Source organism: Spermophilus citellus, assembly GCF_964194105.1.
Source record: "Spermophilus citellus genome assembly, chromosome: 8".
NCBI lineage: Eukaryota > Metazoa > Chordata > Mammalia > Rodentia > Sciuridae > Spermophilus > Spermophilus citellus.
Window position 1 is genome coordinate 132843353 of NC_138189.1, and position 21350 is coordinate 132864702.

General features: G+C 37.6%; 1 protein-coding gene across 1 annotated transcript in view; it reads right to left on the reverse strand.

The window, feature by feature from the left end:
* The window catches only part of EDNRA (endothelin receptor type A), a 54752-nt gene that overhangs the window by 10219 nt on the left and 23183 nt on the right, over positions 1–21350 (reverse strand). The window contains exons 3-4 of the mRNA XM_081303201.1: positions 12987–13114; positions 1921–2119 (exon numbers count right to left, since the gene is read on the reverse strand). Coding sequence (XP_081159327.1) covers positions 1921–2119; positions 12987–13114 — 327 coding nt within the window. The remainder of the gene's footprint in view (positions 1–1920; positions 2120–12986; positions 13115–21350) is intronic.

Below are 21350 nucleotides of genomic sequence, written 5' to 3' on the forward strand. Positions count from 1 at the left end.
TGGCACTCTGAAATACCATTGCAGTTTGTTGCCCACATTCGTAATTGAAGCAAATGGTAACTTTCAGTTAGAAGTTAGTGAAAACAAGCACAATTTCTTTTCCATCCAAGCCCAGACCCCTGGTCAAGTACAAATTCCCAAAGGAGTTAATTTACCCAAATCTGCTTATATGAAGATTTTCATTCATATATATATATATATATATATATATATATATATATATATATATCACATTAGAGAAGGACTTAGTCCTAAACTTAAAAAAAAAATTAGAAGGACTCTCTTTTTGTTTTGAAGTGTAACACTCCTTTGAGCCCCACCCCTTTGTTAGTAGCCCCTTCTTCCTGGCGCATTGCTGGCTGGGTGGGAATGACCCCAGGTCTGCAGTTGCAAAGGGTCTGGAAGCTGAGCTCTGAGAGGGTTGGCTCCCCTTCCTCCCTCCATGGCACAGTCCATTTCTTTTGAAATGATGTCATAAGCAAGGGATTGGAGAGGGCCTCAGGTCAGTCTAGGATACAGCAAAACTGAGGAGGAAAGAGTAGGGAAAAGAGGGGAAATAAAATTAGGTAAAAAGAACAAGACTCAAGACTTGAAATGAACTCCAAGATACCATCAGCTCAACTCATACCCTTTCACTGCAATCCCTCGAGGCCACCACGCCTGCACGGTGGCTTCTCTTTGCATGATGGCTTATATAGGAGACTCCAGTCTTTATGAAGTAACACCTCATTTTGTCCAGCTCTAGGGATTAGTTAACACCTTCTTATACTGAGCTTCTTTCCTCTCTTGCTTTTGTCTGGAATATCTAGATCCCTTGTCTGCACTGCCAAATTCTGATAACCTCCTATGTCTTGATTTTCATTGTGAAAACTGACCTGAGTTTTTAAAAAAGGGTCGGCGGATAAACAAAAGACTTCAATTTTAAGATTGCCAGTTTGGCAGTTTTCCTGAGCACTTTTAATATCAAAAGAAGAATTTCCAAACAAGATAACTGATCAACTGAAAAACTTCAGATTTTGTGAATTTTCCAGCTTAGGAAAGCATACCTTGAAATGTCTGTAAATGATTAAATGTGGAATCTGAGCTGCGTGGAGCTTACATCAAAGCACTAAATTATGCTGATTTAAGAGAAATAGTTATCCTTTTGGTTCTCCTTAGTCCACATGTAACTAGTTTTGCAAAGGAAAAATGTATTTTAAATAGCATAGTCATGTGCTTAAGGTTTTCAGAGAAATATTACTGTGGCCAGGTGTATTGAAGAAAAACTGAGTTTGTTAAACAAAAAAAGTCTTTAAAAAAGTTCTGTAGTTTGGACTGGGGATATAGCCCAGTGGTAGAATGCTTGCCTTGCATGCATGAGACCCTGGGTTTGATCCTCAGCACCACATAAAAATAAATAAATAAAAATAAAGATATTGTGTCCATCTACAACTAAAAAAAATATTAAACAAAGTTCTGCAGTTTTATAATATTTGTGTATCACACAGAATTCACATTAATATGAATATATGCAAGCATTACTCCCTACTTTGAGTTAGAAAGCCACTCTTCAAAAAAAAAAAATAGTAATCTGGTCCCTCTTTCTTGGAAAATGGGCTTTGGAATTCCCAGTTGCTTGGTATAGAATTGTGTTGGCGGTGGTACTACAATTCGAGACGAAGTGGTGGGAAAGGAGGGAGAAAGGGAGAGAAGCAAAACAGTTGTTCTGTTCAAGAAGCTACACTCTAGTTTTGCATCTCTTTTCCTGTGACAGAAAGATGTGTGACTGAACTGACAGAGTAAGGCACAACTGCATTGTGGCAATGTCCACAAGTTTTAAGAGGGTGAGGTTTAAAGCGCCCAGTCCCCAGTTACCTCCTTTTAAGCTTTGGTAAATTTTAAAACTCAGCAAACTCAGTCAATTGCAAAAACCATCAGTACCTCCATGAACTTTGACGTGGCATTGAGCATACAGGTTTTGTGCTGTTCACCCCGGTATTCAAAGGGCACCATGACAAAGCCTATGGCTTCGGGGATGGCCAGGATAAAGGAAAGGATCCAGATGGAGACAATTTCAATGGCAGTAATCAAGGGAATCCCAATTCCTTGAACACGACTCCAGGAGGCAACTGCTCTGTACCTGGAAAGGGGATAAAGAGGATGAGAGAAGGAAGAAAGAAAGAAGGGGGTGCTAAAATCAACTTACTATGATATTTAAACTTTTTTTTCAGTTAAATATAAATCTTAAATGCTGGAAATCTCCTCCTTTTGGCCAGTGTCCAACCATTGGCTTTTTAGGAATTTTCTGAGGCTGGATGTGAAAAACCAGTAGGGCCATTAACAGTTCCACCCACTGGGAACCCAAACGCCGGCCAGGCCTGAGCCTGAGATCGACAGCTGAGTTCCAGGGAGATCCAGAGAGTTTGAGTGTGGCAGGAACAGATAGGCATGCTGTGTGTTCTAAACTAGGGAAGGACAGATGAAGCAAAGGATAGTGACAGCCAATGGTACTTGTTCTAGTAATATCTTATTTCTCTTTATATATTAAGAAAGAAAACTTGAAGCGTTACCCATGGTGTGGGTTTAAATATCCTGAGTAAATGGTGACCATAGATGTGTGTTTTCTCTCTTCTTCTCTCAAAATATGATCACAGTTATCATAACTGTACCAGGTGGCAGACTTAGTAAACAGTATTTCCAGTAAATGTCCAAGAATGACTGAATCTCTCTCATTATAGTTCTATGCTAGAGTACATAAAAAGTGAATTAAAAATATCTTTGTTCCTATTCTTTTGGGTTTACAATCTAACAGAAAAGAAAGGTTCATATGGGCTATAAATGTAACCGAACAATTATTTCAATCAAAAAAATTCTCTGGTACTAAGAAATTTTTAAATTTTTTTTAGCTTCATAGTTTTCTGATAGTAATCACATTTAAATGTTAAGTCTAAAGAAAGTCTGGTTTAGAAACTCTATGCTCCTTGACCTGCTATGATGGTCTGATGCTAACTGCTTTCAGACTTATTATTAAGAAAAGACATGTGATGTGGCATGGTATTTTTGCGGCTTCATTCTTGAAATTTTTGTTGCTGTTGTAATGGAAAGGAAACATTTTCTTCTTGCAGTTTTCATTAGAGAGTGACAGAAGGAGGCTGCAAAACAGACCAAGGCATTGGAGTCAGGTGCATGTGGATTTGCAGGACATGCAACTTAGAAGATTAAGCAATAAAACCAAGGCAATATGTGCTACCCAAATCCACCCAGAGAAGTCCCCATCACTTGTGTTTAGTTCACTGTCTCAGTATGTCTTTAAAAACACATGGTAGGAATTGTGCTGCCTAGCTCTTCACCAGAACTGCTTAGAGATTAGAACCTATAGATTTGGATACAATTCAATTTGCTGGAGAAATGTAGTACACAAGGATTTTAGGGTAAATAAGATAGGTACACAATATAAATCTCCAGAAAAAGTCAAGATTAGTTCAGAATGTAATAAAACACAGCTATGCAAACAGACCAAGAAAATCCTTTGACAATATAGCCAAGATTGCACTTTAAAATTTATGGTTACTTCCAGCGAGATAATGCTTGCTGTTTGTTTTGCCTTGTAGTTGTATTTACTTTACTTTATTGCCTTATTGAACTGGCAGCCTCATGTCTAGGAAAAACTAAAGGGTGTGGAGATGGGATGTCTGTACTGCAAGGCTGTCAACTGAGTTATATCTATTTTTCCCCCCCTTTCCTAAGCTAAGTTAGGTGATCAAAATAAAACAGCTTATCTCCTCAGAGACTAAGAAAGCCAGATTTCTCAGCCATGGTTTGGGGAAGGTTGTTTAAGTAAGTAAATGTAGCCAACATGTTCTTATGATGAATATGTTCACAAACCATTGTCATTTTATAATATGTCATGAATTCTCAGAATAGTATACACTGTTATGACTTGAATAACAAAGGTCCCCGTGCTAAAGGCTTGGTCACAAGCCTATGGTGCTATTGAGAGGTGGTGGAACCTTTAAGAGGTGGGGCCTAGTGGGAGAAAGTTAGGTCACTATGAGGGTGGGGTGCCATTAAAGAGAATTGTGGGATGCCAATCCTTTTCTCTTTGCTTCCTGGCTGCCATGAGGTGAGTAGTTTCCCCCTGCCACTTACTCCCACCATGGTTCAAAGCCTCACCAAGAGCCCCCAAAGCAAAGGGCCAATCAATAGTGGATGAAAACCTCCCAAACTGTGAGCCTAAATAAACCTTTGTTCTTTATAAGTTGATTATCTCAGGTATTTTGTAACAGTGATGGAAAGCTGACCTGCAGCTTAATCTAAGTAAGTTCAGCATTTTTATATATGTAGAAGTAATATTTAGTGTCTACTTTGCCAAATGATATATAGTCAGTCTGGTTATTTATTAACTCATATCATGGAGAATTAGCGTATTTTCAATTTTTAATCACACTAAACTTGAAAAATATCTTCATGAAATAAGGAGAATACAACCATAAGAACAAATAGAACCAATCATTTGTGATGATGGAGATGGGGAAAGGTGTGGAAAATATGAAATCTTATGTTTTCCCAAACTGATTTCCATTTGGAAGCTAATGGCATAATATATACAAACACAAATATACTTTTCTTACCAGGTGTGATTACAAACAACCTTTAATTTAGTTGATATGTGTATGTATATGTGTGTGTATACACACACACACACACACACACACACACACATACACACACACGATATCTTCAGTTTTCACAGAAAATCTGCAAGTGTAAATCTAAGTACCATAAAAATGACATTTTGGAAAGAATCACTCCTCCATGAGATACTTTCTTCAGTTGGCTCCACTTGGCTCCTACCATATTCTCTTGCTTTCCCTTCTGCTGTACTGGCCACTCTTTTTCATTTCTTTGGCTGGAGCCTGCCCTGTCCCCAAATTCTTAGCATTGGATTTCTCCCGGAGCTTAGTCCTTGGACCTTTTCTCCATCTACACTCTGTTTCTTGGTGGTCTCATCCAGTCTCATGGCTTTAGTATCATTTAAACAATTTATATGCTGATAATTCCCAAATTTATAACTCTAGCCTGGAACCACCTCTAACTCCAGAATTGTATATCCAATCTACAACTTGAGAGTTCCACGAGGAAACCTAATGGGCATTCAGACACACACAAGCCAGACCTTACCCCAAAACCTGTCCTCTCTGCAGTGTTTACCACCTTAGGCCCAGATCCTTGGCTTTTGTCTTCACTCCTCTGTAAATACTTTTGCAAACCTTGCAAAATCTTCCTTCAAGATCTATCCAAAGGAACCCACTTCTCATCATCTCACCTTTTGTCTTTTTGCCTGGATTATTGCAATGGTTTCCTAACTAGTCTCCCTACACCTGCTTTGACTTGCCACAGCTCACCTTGGACACAGCAATGGAAGAGTCTGTTAAGTTAGATGAGGGCCCACTCTGCTCAAAGCCTTCCCAGTGAGCTCCTGTCTTTTGGGAGTACTTTCAAGGTGTATGGGAGCTGCTTTTCCTTTTCCTTTAGGTCTTCAACTCAATTATATCTTTCTATGGATGCCTTCTCTGGACACCCTACTTAAAACCTCCAACTCCTCTTCTAGAATTACCCTGTCCTGCTCACCCTGACTTGTTTTTCTCCACAGCACTCAATACTATGTGACCAACCAAATGGTTTATCAATTGATTTTGTTTTTTGTCTATGCTAATGTCTCCTTTAGAGTCTAAACTCCATGGGGGCAGGCGTCCTATAGCTTAGTCCCAAAGCCTAGAGCTATAGGTACCCGATAAATATCAGCTGAATGGAGTGTCTTTTTGTTGTTATGATGGTTTTCTTCCTTACCATTCACTTTTCTTGCATTTTTGTCCAAAACCATCAGTACTGTACATTCTAAACATATTCTTATTTTCCAAGTTAGACCTGAATTAGGCAATAGATAAAAAGCTAACACTTTTAGAAACTCTGAATAAAATAACTTAAAAAACAAGGGGGGACCCTTGTGCTGATCTTTCTTCCCTATGTGTTGAGATGGGATCCTGAGGATGGGGAACAGCAGGGCTGGCATGTTGCCACATCTTCTGCCTGGTCCCCAGTGAGCAAGGGGAGCCCGTGCCAGGGCTCTGGTCTGCTGGCTCCCAGGGGAGTCTTTTCCCATTACATCACCTTGTTCCCTGTCACGTGCTAAGCCAAAATGAAAGGATAAATTATATGTTTTATTTATGTAAAGATGTTTGTTACTGTGCATGTCTATAAATAGATTTTTAAAAACATGTTTTCAAGGCCAGAGGCATTTGATGCTTCTTTATTAAATCTTTGAGGTATGGTCTAAGATAGTCATTACAATTTAAAAAAATTATGATTGAAAAAAAATTTAAAACATTATAAAACTAAAACTCAAAAAATACCACTTCAACAAAATCTTTTTATTTGCTTCTTATTCCTTGCCCACTGCTATTCTCATAGACGTAGTTTGTAAATATACTATAATGATATGAGCTACAATTTTATTTTTAGCTTTATTTACATGGAAAATATCCTCCCATATTTTTAGGCATAACACTTCTCAAATTAGTGTCTACCCAGAACAGATTGTTGATAAAATTTATTTAAATCTTTCTCCTGTGTTTGTATCACTTCTAGTATTTCTTTTTCTTTTTTTGTTTTTGTTTTTGTTGTTGATGGATCTTTATTGTTTATTTATTTGTATGTGGTGCTGAGGATTGAACCGTGCCTCACACATGCTAGGCAAGAACTCTACCACTGAGCCACAACTGCAGCCCCTCTAGTATTTCTTGATTGTGAATAACATGCCTATAAACATGTGTGTACATATAATTTTTTTCTCTGGGTGGTTTCCCTGTATGAATTTTTTTTGAGTGAAATTGCTGGATTAAGGGTGTGAAAAATGAGCTCAACTACCTTTCAAAATGTTTCTAACAAGTGCCTATGAGTGAAGGTTTGCTTGCACTGGATTTTATTAGTTTGTTTTCAATTTTGCCACTTTTATAAGAAAAAGTGGCATTTCCATCGTGACTAACAAACCTGATCATCATACAAAGTTTAGAGCCAAAATACTAGCAGAAAGAATTATTATTATTATTTTTTACCTTGGACTATGTGATGAGTTTTTAAAAATATTGTGGTTATACATAGTAGTAGGATTCATTGTGACAATAACCCTACAATTTGTTCCACTTCAGTGCCCAGTACTTCCCCTTCCCCTCCCCTCCTCCTTCCCCCATTTCCTTTCCTCTAGTCTACTGGTTTTCCTTCTCCTTATTTATTTATTTATTTTTAAATTGGTGCTTTATAAATATATATAAAGGTGAAATTCACTACAGTATATTTATATATGTACATAGCATAATTTGGTCACTTTTATTTCACCGTCCCTTCCTTTTCCTATCCCTTTTCCTTCCCCTCTACCCCTTACTCTATTCTGCTGATCCCCCTTCTGTTTTCATGGAATCCCACCCCACTTTCCCCCTGTATTTTGGTCTAACTTCTATATGGGAGAAAACATTTGACCCTTGACTTTTTCGGTCTGGCTTATTTCATTTAGCATCATGTTTTCCAGTTCCATCCTTTTATCAGCAAATGCCATAATTTCATTCTTCTTTATGACTGGTTAAAACACCATTGTGTATATAGACCACATTTCTTTACCCATTAGTCTATTGATATGCACATGGGCTGGTTCTGTAACTTGGCTACATTAAAAAAAGACTTCCAGCTGTCCCTGCCAAGGTGCCAGGAGGTTTTTCAGAAAATCACCTTTGTGCTTCTTGAATTGGGATCATCCTTTGAGAATATCCTAGAGACCACTGAACAATTATTTGAAATTGTGAATTGTGCCATTGTAATCATTGATGTGCCTGTACCACTGTGATATGCTGATTTTAGTTCTTTTGAATAAATACCAACGAGTGGTATACCTGGGTCATATGGTGATTTTATTCCTGTCTTTTGAGGAATCTCATAAGCAAGAAGGATCTTAAAGAAAAACCAGGTGTGTTGTATTAAAAACAAGCTGCAAATGCTTTAACACTTCTTCAGTTGAGGTTTTTTGTTTTGTTTTTTGATACTAGGGATTGAATCCAGGGGTGCTTTAACTACTGAACCAAATCCCTAGGCTTTTTTTTTTTTTTAATATAGAGATAGGGAGGGTCTTGCTGATTTGCTTAGGGACTCCATAAGTCGCTGAGGCTGGTTTTGAATTCTCAATCTTCCTGCATCAGCCTCCTGAGCCCCCTGGGTTTACAGGTATGCTTCGGTTAAATTCTAAAATAGGGCTGGCCTGCCACTGCTTTAATTGAGCAGATAGAATGATACCTTACCAGTTCCAGGCCTAGCCTTGGAAAGGAGTGGCAGCTTTCGCACTGGAGCCCTGAGCCTGCTGGAGCCAAGTGTTGAGATACACTGAGACTCTAGAGAGGGAGATGCATTCTGCCGACTTCAGACTTCCAGCTGTCCCTGCCAAGGTGCCAGGAGGCAAGCTCAGCGGCAGCTGAAATCCACTAGCAACCCCAGTGGAAGTGACAAGGAGCAGAAGACTTGCCCAAATTCCTGACCCATAATATGGTGAGATATGATAAAACGTTTTGAACTGCTAAGTTTGGGGATAGTTTGTCATCAAAGAGATATGGGGTAGCAAATTAACCATTTGCCTGATCCTGGCCATGGATTAAAATTAAAGAAAGGAATAACTATGGGCAAAAGAGAATGCGATCCCAAGTAACCCTGGCCAGACCTTGACTTTGTCCAGTTCCGAGTGCCTCTCTCGGGGCTCTGCCAGTTCTTTCATGTCTTCACGTTTGTTATGCAGCAATAGAAAGCAGAACCACTGGGAGAATAAGAAACCTCCAGATCTAAATAGAAATGAGGCTTTTCAGAAAATCACCTTTGTGTTAATTGAATTGGGATCATCCTTTGAGAATTATTTGAAATAATAATGTGAAATGATGTGCTGAAGGCCTGATACCAGCTTTGGAGCTGAAGGCATATAAAACAAAGCTGCCTTATTAGTGATCTTTGCAGCCTTTCCAGGTATCTAATTACCCCTCACTCTAGAACAGTTGTTAAAAGAGTTTTATCTTTTTACAGCCTCCTTCCCCAGACATCTTTTAACTACAAGTTGGATCTGTACTAAGGCCTTTTTATGGTCTGACTCTGTCATCGTCTTTAACGTGACTGTTAATTTCACAAGGAACAGTATTGAAGCCCCTCCCAGACTCCAGCTCCCTCTTCTCTCTCCTCTTGGACTCAAAGCAACCTATGAACCTTGTGACTTATGGCATTCAAAAAAATCCATTTTAGTTTTTCATTTTTAATAATGGTCAGCTATTCATATATTTTGGCAAAAAGTTCATTCATTTTAGAGGTGTATGGCCTTAGCATTAAAAAATTATTTTACGGATAAAGCTGGACAGAGGTCAAAATTTGTTCCTAAATTTCTTCATTATTTTTCTAAAATTTCTGCTTTATCATTTTCAAAAGAGACCAAGGATGTAAAATCAAAGATAGATTTAAAAAAGAAATTTGAGGAGGAATTAAGAAAAAGGTTAAACTGAGACAAGCTCATAGTTGAACAAGAAAAGCTCATCCATTCTGGTTCAAGTCATGTACTTTCTCTGTCATGTTTATTTTAGTCAGATTAAAAACTGATAGTGAGAAAACTGAAACTTTTCTTTGATCTTATAGCATTCTCTGATCATTGAGTGATTAATGAAGTAATAAAGAAATTCTATAGAACTTTGATGTATAGTTTCATTATTTTCCCTCAAACAACTCAAGATGGGAAATAATTATTGTATTTTAAAAATATCATATAAGATTATGGGAACTCTTTTTCCTGGGTCATAATTTGACAGACAATTAAAGCAGGAATTTCACAAATAGCAAATTGTTTGGTAACAGGTTCCAATTTCCCTCTTTTGACTCTTTTAAGAAAAAAGAAAAGATTTTCTTTTTTTAGTTGACTATCATGCAACCAAATGAAGACTCAAAACAAATGGTATCTTATCTTGAGGAGTTAAGTGTGAATGATTCATTCTGTAGCATGAAAGCTTTTGAAATAGAAATGTCAAGTAGATTGCCTACATACAGGTCCCAAAGCTTAGAGTCAATGCCAAATGAAACAAAAGGGTCAAGAATGGATGTAGGGAACAAAGAATGATGGGTTTATTACCAGGGAAAAACCTCCTGGATTAAGACTGATTTTTGTGGGGCTGGAATTTTAAAGTGGTTCAACTCCTTGATCTAAAAGTCAGACCCCAAGTCTTAATGAGGTAGATTTTTGGCATTCTATTATTTTCCTTTTCCTAATGAAGAATGACTCGCATTTCATTTGGTACACAAGGGATGTATGTGATGGAACACATAGCTCATTTTCCCTCCTGCCTGGCATGGGGAGAGCAGGCGGTGTGGGTGACCTATCCTGTCCCTCCCTCACACTGATGGGATTCCACTGAAACTGGTTGAAGTTTAGCCAGAAGATCCTCTGAGATTCCCTGAGGAAGAAAGAGTGAGCAGAAGAAAAGTTTGAGGAGCCAGCCTGGGTCTGTGTGTGTCGGGGGCGGGGGGGGGGGGGGAGTGATGAATATTTTCCCCAGCTTATTGCTGTATTCATTCTTTTAAATTTTTTTCTGAATGTCTACCATTTGTTTAAGTTCAGGAGGTTTTTCTTTTCCAGAGGTCAAAAGATTATTAGTTTATTTTCTTCTACAGCTTTATGGTTTGAATTTTTGCATGTTTGAGTAGAGTGGTCACTTGGCAGAATGCAGGCGTGGAGAACACCAGCTGCCCTGGTCATGGATAAGAAGTAACCAAAAAGTAAACTGAGACCATTTGTGAAACAAATAATAAAACCACACATTCCTTGATGCTAGAAATAAAAAAGAGAGAGAAGGAAGATGGCCTGCATTTGATTACTGGCATCAAGGCTTGGGATCCATGTGGACTTGGTTAACCTCTTTTGACCCCAGCTTCCCTATCTGTAAACGATAGCACATATCACAGTTAAATCAAATAATTTCTGTTAAGTTTTTAAGGAGGGCCTCCTACTTAATATTCAATAAATGAAAATTATTATACATATTATTATTGATAGAAAGCACCATGTAAAACTTGATATGCTTTTTTTTGGTCATATAGCTAAATAGCACTACTTGTAAAAAAAATCCATCCTGTCTTCATTGTATTCAAAGTGACTTCAGCCTGTATTATATTCCTGTGTACTCTAACACCTATTTCTGGCTTTCCCATTGGTTTTTCATACTATTTGTGTCTATACTACATTGTTTTAAATATTGTAGCTTTATAATATTTAATGGTATTACATAGGAAGAACATATGTGTAGACACGGTTCTTTTTGCCAAATGTCATGATAATTTTCTTATTCCTTTTCCCCACATGGCTTTTAGAGTTATATTAAAAATTTAAGTTGGATATGGTAATGAGAATACATCTCTAAATATACACTTTGATAAACACAGGAAAATTTTACTTGTACCAGCAATGCAATGGATATAATTTAAAGTCTTGGATTTTTAGGTAATAGAATACTCTGGAAGGCATCTTTGCACACAAATATAATACCAACACTTGATAATTATGTACTTTGAGTGAAAAAAGAAATGATATTGGGATGCTGGGGATAGGAACATCAAAGTGAGAATTTATTAGTGAATCAAATGCAGGTCATCAGTACGTTTAGGGAAATGGTCTCTATACTGTGGTCTCCTGTGGTATATATGTTTTAAATGCAGTAGCCTTAACACCTGATATACATCTCAGGTTTTCCCACAGATCACAGCAATTCTTACTGATAGGTAATGAAATTCTCTCTGATCTTTAACTATTGCAGTGGGACTATTTTTCTGGATAGTACTAATGAATTTTAAAACTACCAATGGAATTTTTTGATGTGTTTTAATTACAACAAATAACTGCATTAAAAATACTAAACATTTTATTTATTTTGCTTCAACTATTATAGCCATAAATTTATGAATAGAATATCAAAGTTTGTAACTACCAACGGAATGAGCAATTTTACATTTTAACTGCATTTTTCATTCTAAAATTAATTATAAATGATGAATGGCAGAATATCTGTGTAAACACTTGAATGTTTTTTAAGAGTGGCCTTTTATTTCTATTGTGCGAGGGACTCAGGTTCTCTGATAAAGTGCTGGTCAGGGATATGAGCTGGAAAAAATTGAAATCTCTTCTAAATTGTACATATGGCTAGTTGTATGTATAAACCAATTATTTACAAGATATTATATACATGGTATAACATTATTTTAAGTATAAAAGAGCTCTATGGAATGTGTTATGAAGTTCCTAACTTCATTGTTTTATAAGTCCTGCTGTGAAAATTTGAAAGTGAAGTAAATACCATCTGGAAGTTCTCAGAATTCAGAAGGCATCTTTAAAGAACTCTTTATGAGGATTCTAAAAAGACTTAAGATGCATGGTGGATTTTTTCATTTGGATAAAGGATACTGCTATTGGTATCTTCTTTTTTAAATTATGAGATATTTTAGGCATTCAAAAAGAGCATGAAGAAGGATATAACAGTACTATATATTTACCACTTAGTTCAAGCAATCAATCCTTACAAATATAACTGAAGAGTATGTTTGTTTTTATAGTAATAAAATCATTAGTTTAAAATGAATTTACATGTGCTAGGGAATCACCTTTTCACAAACTTTATTCCTTAATAGATTCTTTTCTGTTGTTGTGGCTGCCTTAAAGATGTCAACTACATATTGTTGGCAAATTGCTCCAAGTACATGTTGCCTGAGCCACAGCCCACTAATAACCAGCAAATGTGTGAAGCAATTCTAAACAGCAGAGGACAGGTTGTTAACATTTTAATTTATTTGAAATTAGTAAACAACTCTTCTGGATACCAACTCTCTTGGCTTTTCTTTTCGAGAAAAATGCCTTTCTAGACCCAACTGAAGAACAAAAGGAAAGACCGAGTTACCTGTCGACACTGAGAGCGCAGAGATTGAGGACGGTGATTCCCACTGAGGACTTCTGCAGAAAGGGGAACAGCTTGCAAAGAAAGACGCCAAAGTCATTGTGGTCAAAGGGCCAGCGCCCAGCCAGCAGCTGAAAAGAGATGTGGGAGTTAGAAGTGGCAAAGCTGGCACTTATATTTCTAATCACAGGTACCGACTTCTAAATTTTATTCTTTATTTTACTTTCCAATAGAGTATCACTAGCATTATTTTTTCTTTGGTGTTTTAAAGACTCAGTAATTTCTGGTCTGGAAAGATAGACTATAATATGTTAGCACATAATTATTAACATATATTAAATATAAATATATTAACATACTTAATAAATAATATACTCATGTGCAACATATTATATAAAATATGTATTATAGATAATTACCTTATAGATGATCTATAATTACCTATAATTATCTATAATAACCTTATAGATAATAGATAATAGAATGTAATAACGGAAGAGAAAAACTTTTGCTCTCAGATGAAGGAGTCATGCTGCCTATTTTTCAAAAAGTAGTAAAAGTTTGGGGGTTTGGGGGTAACAGCTTCACTGAGAAGCAGGCAGAGGTCTTTTAGGGAACCTTATTAAGCCATGAGGAAAACAAGTAATTTCAACCAGTGACACTGGAAGATATTATCTCCCGACAAATAGCCAAAGCAAAAATGACCAAAAATGACCGTGAAAATGAAGTGTCTTTGGACGTGGAGACTTTGCCAGCTGGTTAGCACCAAAACTTAACTTCCCATCAGTGCTTAAGGGGATGACTGCTTCCTAAATTTGATCCAAGTGGTTACTGTGATTTGTTTACAGGAAAATCTACTCTTTCATGTTGACCATTTAAAATCTTGGTCCCAAGGCAAGGGTGCCACTCTCTAGTGGCTGTGGTAACAGGAACATAGTAGCTAGCCGACTGTCCCCTGTGACTTGCTGATATTTATCTAATTAGGTATTATACTAGGAACATGGGCTTAAATAATTTCTGTTACCTGAAAGGAGGAGGGACATCCTGCTGAATATAGGATGACTTTTCAAAGGTTAAAAATGATATTGATTTCCTTTCTGGTTTTCCTCAGTGACTCAGCATTTAAATTTACTGTATTGAGAAAGAAAGAGTATCCTACTAACTTGACAAATGACCCTTTTTTTTTTTTTTGGCAAAGTACTTTTGCCACACTAACTCTAAGGTGAACTTGAATTTCTGTTCTACCATTTCTGAAAGATTATGTGAGGTTTAGTTTCATGGTCAGTGTGGTCATTTACACGAGCCCATTGAAAGAGGTTGGAAAACCAGTAGCCTACAGATTCAAAATCACAAGCTTAAGCATTTTGAGACTTAGTAACATAGGGCTTTCTATAATTCTGATATTATGGCTAAGAACACATATACCTTAATTTCAGAGATGTTCCCCTTTTTGATTTTCCAAAAGGTTTCCCTTTCTTTTGAATATTTTTCTGAAAGAAACTTCTCCTTCAGTTAATTGCTTCTGGTCTCTTCCTCATCTCACTATAACTGGTCTCAATTGGTGTATTTCAGAATTTCCACATAAGCTTTTGTCCAAGGACAACTACCAGGCTCTTTATAGAACCATTGCCCTAACTTCTGATGGTTTTCATGAAGTTAATAAACAATTATAACATTGGTGACTGCTGGTTATTAATGCCTAGTGCAATAAGAAACAAGACACAATTTCTGGGATGAATCACTCCTATAAAGACAAGAAAACTTGAAAAAAAATGACATTTTTTAAAAGCAGAATAAGAGTTTAGTATTTTGGCCCAGAACTATAATTTTCCACTGAAGACCACAGAAATGTAATTAGAATGTGTAGGAATTGTTATGGGGTATTCTTTAGAAAAATTGAAATGGTACTGTTGGCTCACTCCCAGAGACTTAAAAGGATTGTGACATCCACATGGATGAATTTCCCAATTTACACATCCAATAATGAGGGAGAGAAAAAAGGATGTGTCTTCCATAATAAGGGAGGACTCTGAAATCTGTGAAGGTCTAAGTGTCAAGTGCTAGGATAAACCATAACTGAACATGGATTGTTTCATATTCTTCCAACCTCAATTAAATTTCTTCCATTTTCATGTTTCTTTTAACTTTTAATAATAGTTAGGTTGGGGTTAGGCATAAAGAAATGTCACTAAAATACATCAGGGAACTAGAGAGCAGCCAAAAGATGGTGGGATTGCCTTTCTTTGATGAAATAGAGGTGGTGGTGGTAGGAGGGTTATTTTTATTTTCCTAGGAGTGCATTGATTCTCCTTGGGAATTCTAGACAAAGAGCATATGAAATCAATCCCTGGAGGGCATTTTTAGGTGAAATCATACTTCACTAACCTGACTTAAATCCCCTTCATTCTGTAAGGATAGTAACTGATCCAGGTCCTCCAGGAGAATATTAGGCCCCTCCATAAGCAACACTTTTTCCTCTCTGTGCCCTTCTTCATCAGGGAGTCCGTCTCTGGTGAAGGGCAGTTTCCCCAATAAGGCCCTCTGCTCCGGTTTAGATGGTCAGTGTTCCTCCAACGCCCACGGCAGTATTGGGAGGTGGTGGAACCTGTCAAAGACTGGGGGCCTAGTGCAGGAAGTTAGATCAGTGGGGGTGTGCCCTTGAAGGGAATAATGGGACCCTGGGCCTTCCTTTCCTTTCTCTTTGCTTGTCCACTGTCCCCAATTTGCTGCTGCCATGTATTCCCACCACAATGTGCTGCCTTGCTACAGGCTCAAAAGCATCAGGGCCAATGACCATGGACAACCTCCAAAACTGTGAGTCAAAATAAACCTTTCCTTGTGTGTGTGTGTGTGTGTGTGTGTGTGTGTGTGTGTGTGTAGGTTACTGAGGACTAAACCAAGGAGTGCTCTACCACTGAGCTATATCCTTAACCCTTTTCACTTTTAAATTTTGAGACAGGGTCTTTCGAAGTTGCCCAGGCTTACCTTGAATTTGTGAATCTTCCTTACAGGCATGTGTCATCACACCTGGCAATTTTTCCTTTTGTTAAGTTGGTTATCTCAGGTGTTTTGTTACAGTAATGGAAAGCTAACACACCTTCTTTAACTATTCAATCTTAAGTAAATGTTAGTTAATCTCTTTCATGGAATCAGTGTTGGAGCAATCTTATATTTGAAGTCTCTTTTCAGTTTATTCTGTTTCAACAATAACACAAATATAAAAGAAGGGTGGACATCATGGAGGCAAACAGTGTAGCTTACCTGTTTTTCTCTTAATTAGAAGAGGCATTTTGGAGCTTCTAAGACTACTGGAATGCATCCTTTCCATTATTTGCTACACTTAACACGGAAAATATTTAAAGTGGGAAAAATTAAGCTGTATACAAATCTATATCGTGAAAGTATATCTCCCTATTAAGGCCCTGAAACTTACTGCCCCATGGTAATCACTGTTAATTGCCAAGTGTTTTCTTTCAAAAAACTTCCTATGCATATAAGAACATATGCATTTTTTTAAAACAAGTGGGAACATATGGAAATAATACTTTTTAACATTAATTATGTCTTTTTCTTAGAGTAATTTTACGGGAAGCACTACTACCTATTAAAAAGTTTCAATTTTAAAAAGTACACTTATAAAACAATTAAGATATGAATTCATAAGTTACTATTTGGGGTCATGTCTAGACCATGGCAACCAACTAGTTAATTTCATTATTATCAATTTAATGAAAGAAAAAGCTTGTCTGACAAACTGTCACGTCAAATTGGTTATTCTGGCACCTTGGAGTAGTCATGGCTTATTTTGCCATAAAAGATATAGCCTTCATACTTGTCTTTCCAAGGATATCATGCAGTACCCTGCACATAGTAGGTGTTACATAAATTGATAAGTCTAATTCACAAATGACTATTGGACCAGAGCTTATTAACCATGGTAATTTTACCCCAAGAGACACTTGAAAATGCCTGATATATTTTTGTTTCTTACAATTAGGAGGAGTACTATGACATCTGGGGGTTAGAGGCTAGGGATACTGCTAAACATCTTGCAGTACAGAGGAAGGCTCCCCAATAAATAACCATTCAACCCCAAACGTTCATTGTTTCTGAAATTTTGAAAAACCCCATTCTTGACCAATTAAAATTAAATTTGTGTCACAAGTATTTGGAACACCAGCATCAGCAATTTCTAAAGCTGCCCAGGTGATCCCAATATGCAGCCAAGTTCTCTAGTCATGTTCTGGAGCAAAGAGGTTCTCAAGACTACGCAGCAGCAGAGTCAGGTGATTGTCAGCCACGTCCCTAGAGTTTCTGATTGGGTGGGGCCTGAAGATGTGCACTTCTAGTAAGTTCCCAGGTGGTGCTGATGCTTTTGGTCCACCAACCTTGCAGTGGGGATCACTATTCCAGAGGCACCACGATCAGCAAAAATGATAGCTGAGAGCCAGGTAGTACAGGACAAACAGAAAGAGTCTACAATATGGCCATAAGAAAGACATAATTTTATTTTCTTTTGGTACTGGGGATTGAACCCAGAAGCATTTAACTACTGAGCCACATCCTTAGCCTTTTTTTTTTTTTTTTTTTTTTTTTTTAGAGACATGGTCTTGCTATGTTTGCTTTAGGTCCTCACTTAGTTGCTGAGGCTGGCTTTAAACTCACAATCCTCCTGCCTCAGCCTCCTGAGTGGCTGGGATTACAGGTGTGTGCCATCAGGCCTGACTAAAGAAATAATTTTAATAGTTCGGGGCCAAGTAGCTTGCATTCATTTCCCTCACACTCCAGCAGTCTCTAAAGACATCATACATAAAGTTACAGTCCAGTATCAGGCACTCTAATGTCCCAGGCCTTACCATCTTGACACTACTTGTTCTTTCCCTATACCCAGGATAGGTTGTAAACTCCGGAGACCGTAGTGAACTACGTATCTGTGGCTCTGTGACCTTGGACAAGCCACTTATCCACTGTCAGCCTCTGTTTCTGTATGAGCTAGGAGGGGTTGGTTCTCATAGCTGTCAAGCAGGACCAAGCGAATGAAAAAGTTCTGAAAACTGTCCATATATCATGCAAGTGTTAGTTGTTTTGAACTGCTATAATTCATCATCATAAATGTTCCATTTGTGTATGACTTAATGAAAGAAAAGGTTAACATAAACAAATTTACCCCTCTTTATTCCAGATGTTAATATCCTTTGCTACTTCATCTCATCACTTGGGCATTATTTTTGTTCTCGTCATGGCATCTTGGACTACTACAAATAAAATTTTCCTTCGAGCTAATTTTCTACATCCTCTGAGGAGGCTGAGGTTCTCCTCTTCTCCTTCATCTCACCCCTCCCATCCTAGATGGGCACCAGGGATTTATGAATACAGTCTATGAAAGCAGAAAACCTCAAAGTGAATCATAAAATGTTGTTTTCCTCCCAACATGAACGAGTTACTTGAATTGGACATGGTTGCCCAGGTACGGGTCTTCAAGAAGTGAGCTTCTGGTGTTTTCTTTCTTTCTGGGAGAGGGGCTGGGATATAGAAGTTGGTACATAGTTGAATCAGCAGTAAACAAAACCATGTTTCTGTGATGCCCGTGGCAAATATTTACTGAGAACATGTTCTCTTGGCTATTGCAAATTTCAAATCAGATACTATAAAATGAATCACTTTGCATGACTGAGAATGTTTTTTTTTCTCTTCCATTATGCTTTAATTGCTTCAGGATTGAGACAGAAGTTTCATACAAATGTAATAAAAACTATGGCTTCTACACTATCCTTAGCTTTCTACATAGTCAGACTCTTGCATTTTGAACAGGCCAAGAATTTGGAGTGAAGGACAAATACAGCACAGCAGTAGCCCCAGAAGTGTTCCCGACTGGCCCTGGGTGCCCTCCAAAATTTAGGGGATGGAGAAGCCCTCCTTTTAATTAAAGCCAGTGACTTGGCCTAATAGGAACGTGGGCCTGAAGCTATGTTCCTTGGATTTGATTGAATCTGAGCTCTGCCATCTGAGCTTGGTGTGCTGGTTAACTTCTCTGCTTCTCAGTGTCCTCTGTAAAACCATGAGTTATGATAGTTACTTCCAAGGATAACTGTGGGCAACAGAAGAGACAATCCCTTTAAAGGCCTTAGCACAGAAAGGTTCCAGAAATGTGAGCTGTAAGCATGGATGGCCTATGGTTACCAATCTCTACTTTTGGTCCCCATTTCCATCTGACATGATGTGTTAGTTTTCCACCACTATGACAAAAGACTTGAGGAAATCAAATTATAAGGAGGAAAGGCTTATTTTGGTTCACAGGTTCAGTGCATGATCTTTTTGCCCCATTGCATCTGGGGCTGTGGAGAAGGAGCACATCATGTGTGGGAGAGCAAGTTGCTCACATCATGGTGGCCAGGAAGCAGAGGGAGAGGAAGAGGAGGGGCCAGGATACCACAATCCCTCTCAAGGGTATGCCCCTAATTACCTAAGTTCCTCTCACTAGGCCCCTCCCCTTAAAGGTTTCACCATCTCCCAATAATGCCGAAGACTGGAGACTAAGCCTGCAGCTCAAAGGCCTTTGGGGAATGTGTAAGAGCCAAACTACAGCCAAACTGTAGCAAATGGTGAAGAAGTAGAGGCTCCTGAGGAAGCTCTAAGCAATATTTTGGGATTATTTAACAGAAGGAGAAGGTGATGTGGGCTAATGATGACAAGAGCAGGCTCAGGAAGTTGGCTGTTTGTCCCTGGAATGATTTAGACATGCTAATTATTTCTCAGTGAAAATTGCAGATAAAGAGAGTATCTATGCCATGTGGCTGATGTGAGTATTGAATGAATTAATGCATACAAAGTACTCAGGATGGGGCTTGGCCCATAGAAGAATCATAAATGTTAATTCTTATAAGAGATGCATTCTAAGGACCTGCTTCTTGCTCCTGTGCTGTTATACTGGGCAACAGAATTGTGGCTACCTCTTGCAATTCACATCTTATACTATTGAATATTTGGTGTTTCAGTTTTTGCTGAGGTCTTAGCTTTCTAGAGTCTGAAATAACAACTAGGTGGGGAAAAGGAGAGAGAGAGAGAGAGAGAGAGAGAGAGAGAGAAATTTCTTAATTCCAGAATTCCAGAGTCACAAAGGATTTTTTTTTAAAGGAAATAATATTCACCCAAGACCCAAGACTGGGCTTCTCCTCCCTGGGAGTCTCAGTAACCTGAAGACTGAGAATCAAACAAAATATCTCTTTTTAATAACTCCATTCACTGTAAGGATCTAAATCTAGAAGCAGAAGACTCATGACTTCTACTTATTTTGCAAGCATAAAACCAAATGATCACTGGATGGAGAGAATTAAATTTTAAAGCAAAATAATTAGGCATCCTTACTAATGAAATCACACACATTAGTGCCAAACGTATGTGTCAATTCTTAAAAGTTTAGTTCATAACCGAAAGATTTATGTTGGAAAGAAGGAATTCTGGGCTTTTCCTGAATGGGGAAAAGATTTCATACATACATTTTGAGATAAGCCTTACATTTTTTTTTTAACAATAAAGAGCAAGCAGAGCTAATTATAAAAAAATGAATTCTCTGATCAGGACATACAATAAGGCCTAAACTTAATGGAAAAATTATATAGTTTATTTTAGTCACCAGCCTTTATGGTAGGACATATTTGTGCTTATTTAAAGGAAACCAAACAATAAACAACAAACAACAATAGGAAAAAACAAAGCAGAATAAAACAAATGAGATTCCCCACATGCAGATTTAAGTAAGTAACCCTCCAAAACATCATTGATGAAGTTGAAAAAGGAAAACCAAATGTATATTTGAGGACATGCAGCATATCTATTGATTTAATGTATAAGTTCTTAAGAATTCAAGTTAGTTCTTTATTGTAAAGTGTGTCATGTGGTCACAATTATCCCGTGTGTGAATGGAAACAAAGAGCCCCTAAAGATACTTATGCAGCACAAAGAAAATGATACCACATGTGTGTTTTGGGGAAAAAAAAATCAATTGACGCTGTAGTGGACACATGAATAGTAAAGAATATGGAGGTGGTTTTGAATATTCAATAAGATAAACTCACTAGAGAATAAAACTTTGTGATTTGTAACAGCAGAGGCATAAATTGAAATAAACAAACTCAAGATGTCCAAGTTACTGGTGATGTTATGAGATTGCAGATTAAAGTGTTTTAAAATTGAATTGTAGGTGATAAGTGTATAACTATAAATTTACTATAAATCATTGAGTTGCAGACTTACTGTGTGTATACTTATGGTATGTAGATTATACCTCACTTAAGCTGTTACAGAAAAACATGTTGTCGATCATTCTGATCTGACTCCATAAAACAAAACAAAGCATACAACACAAAA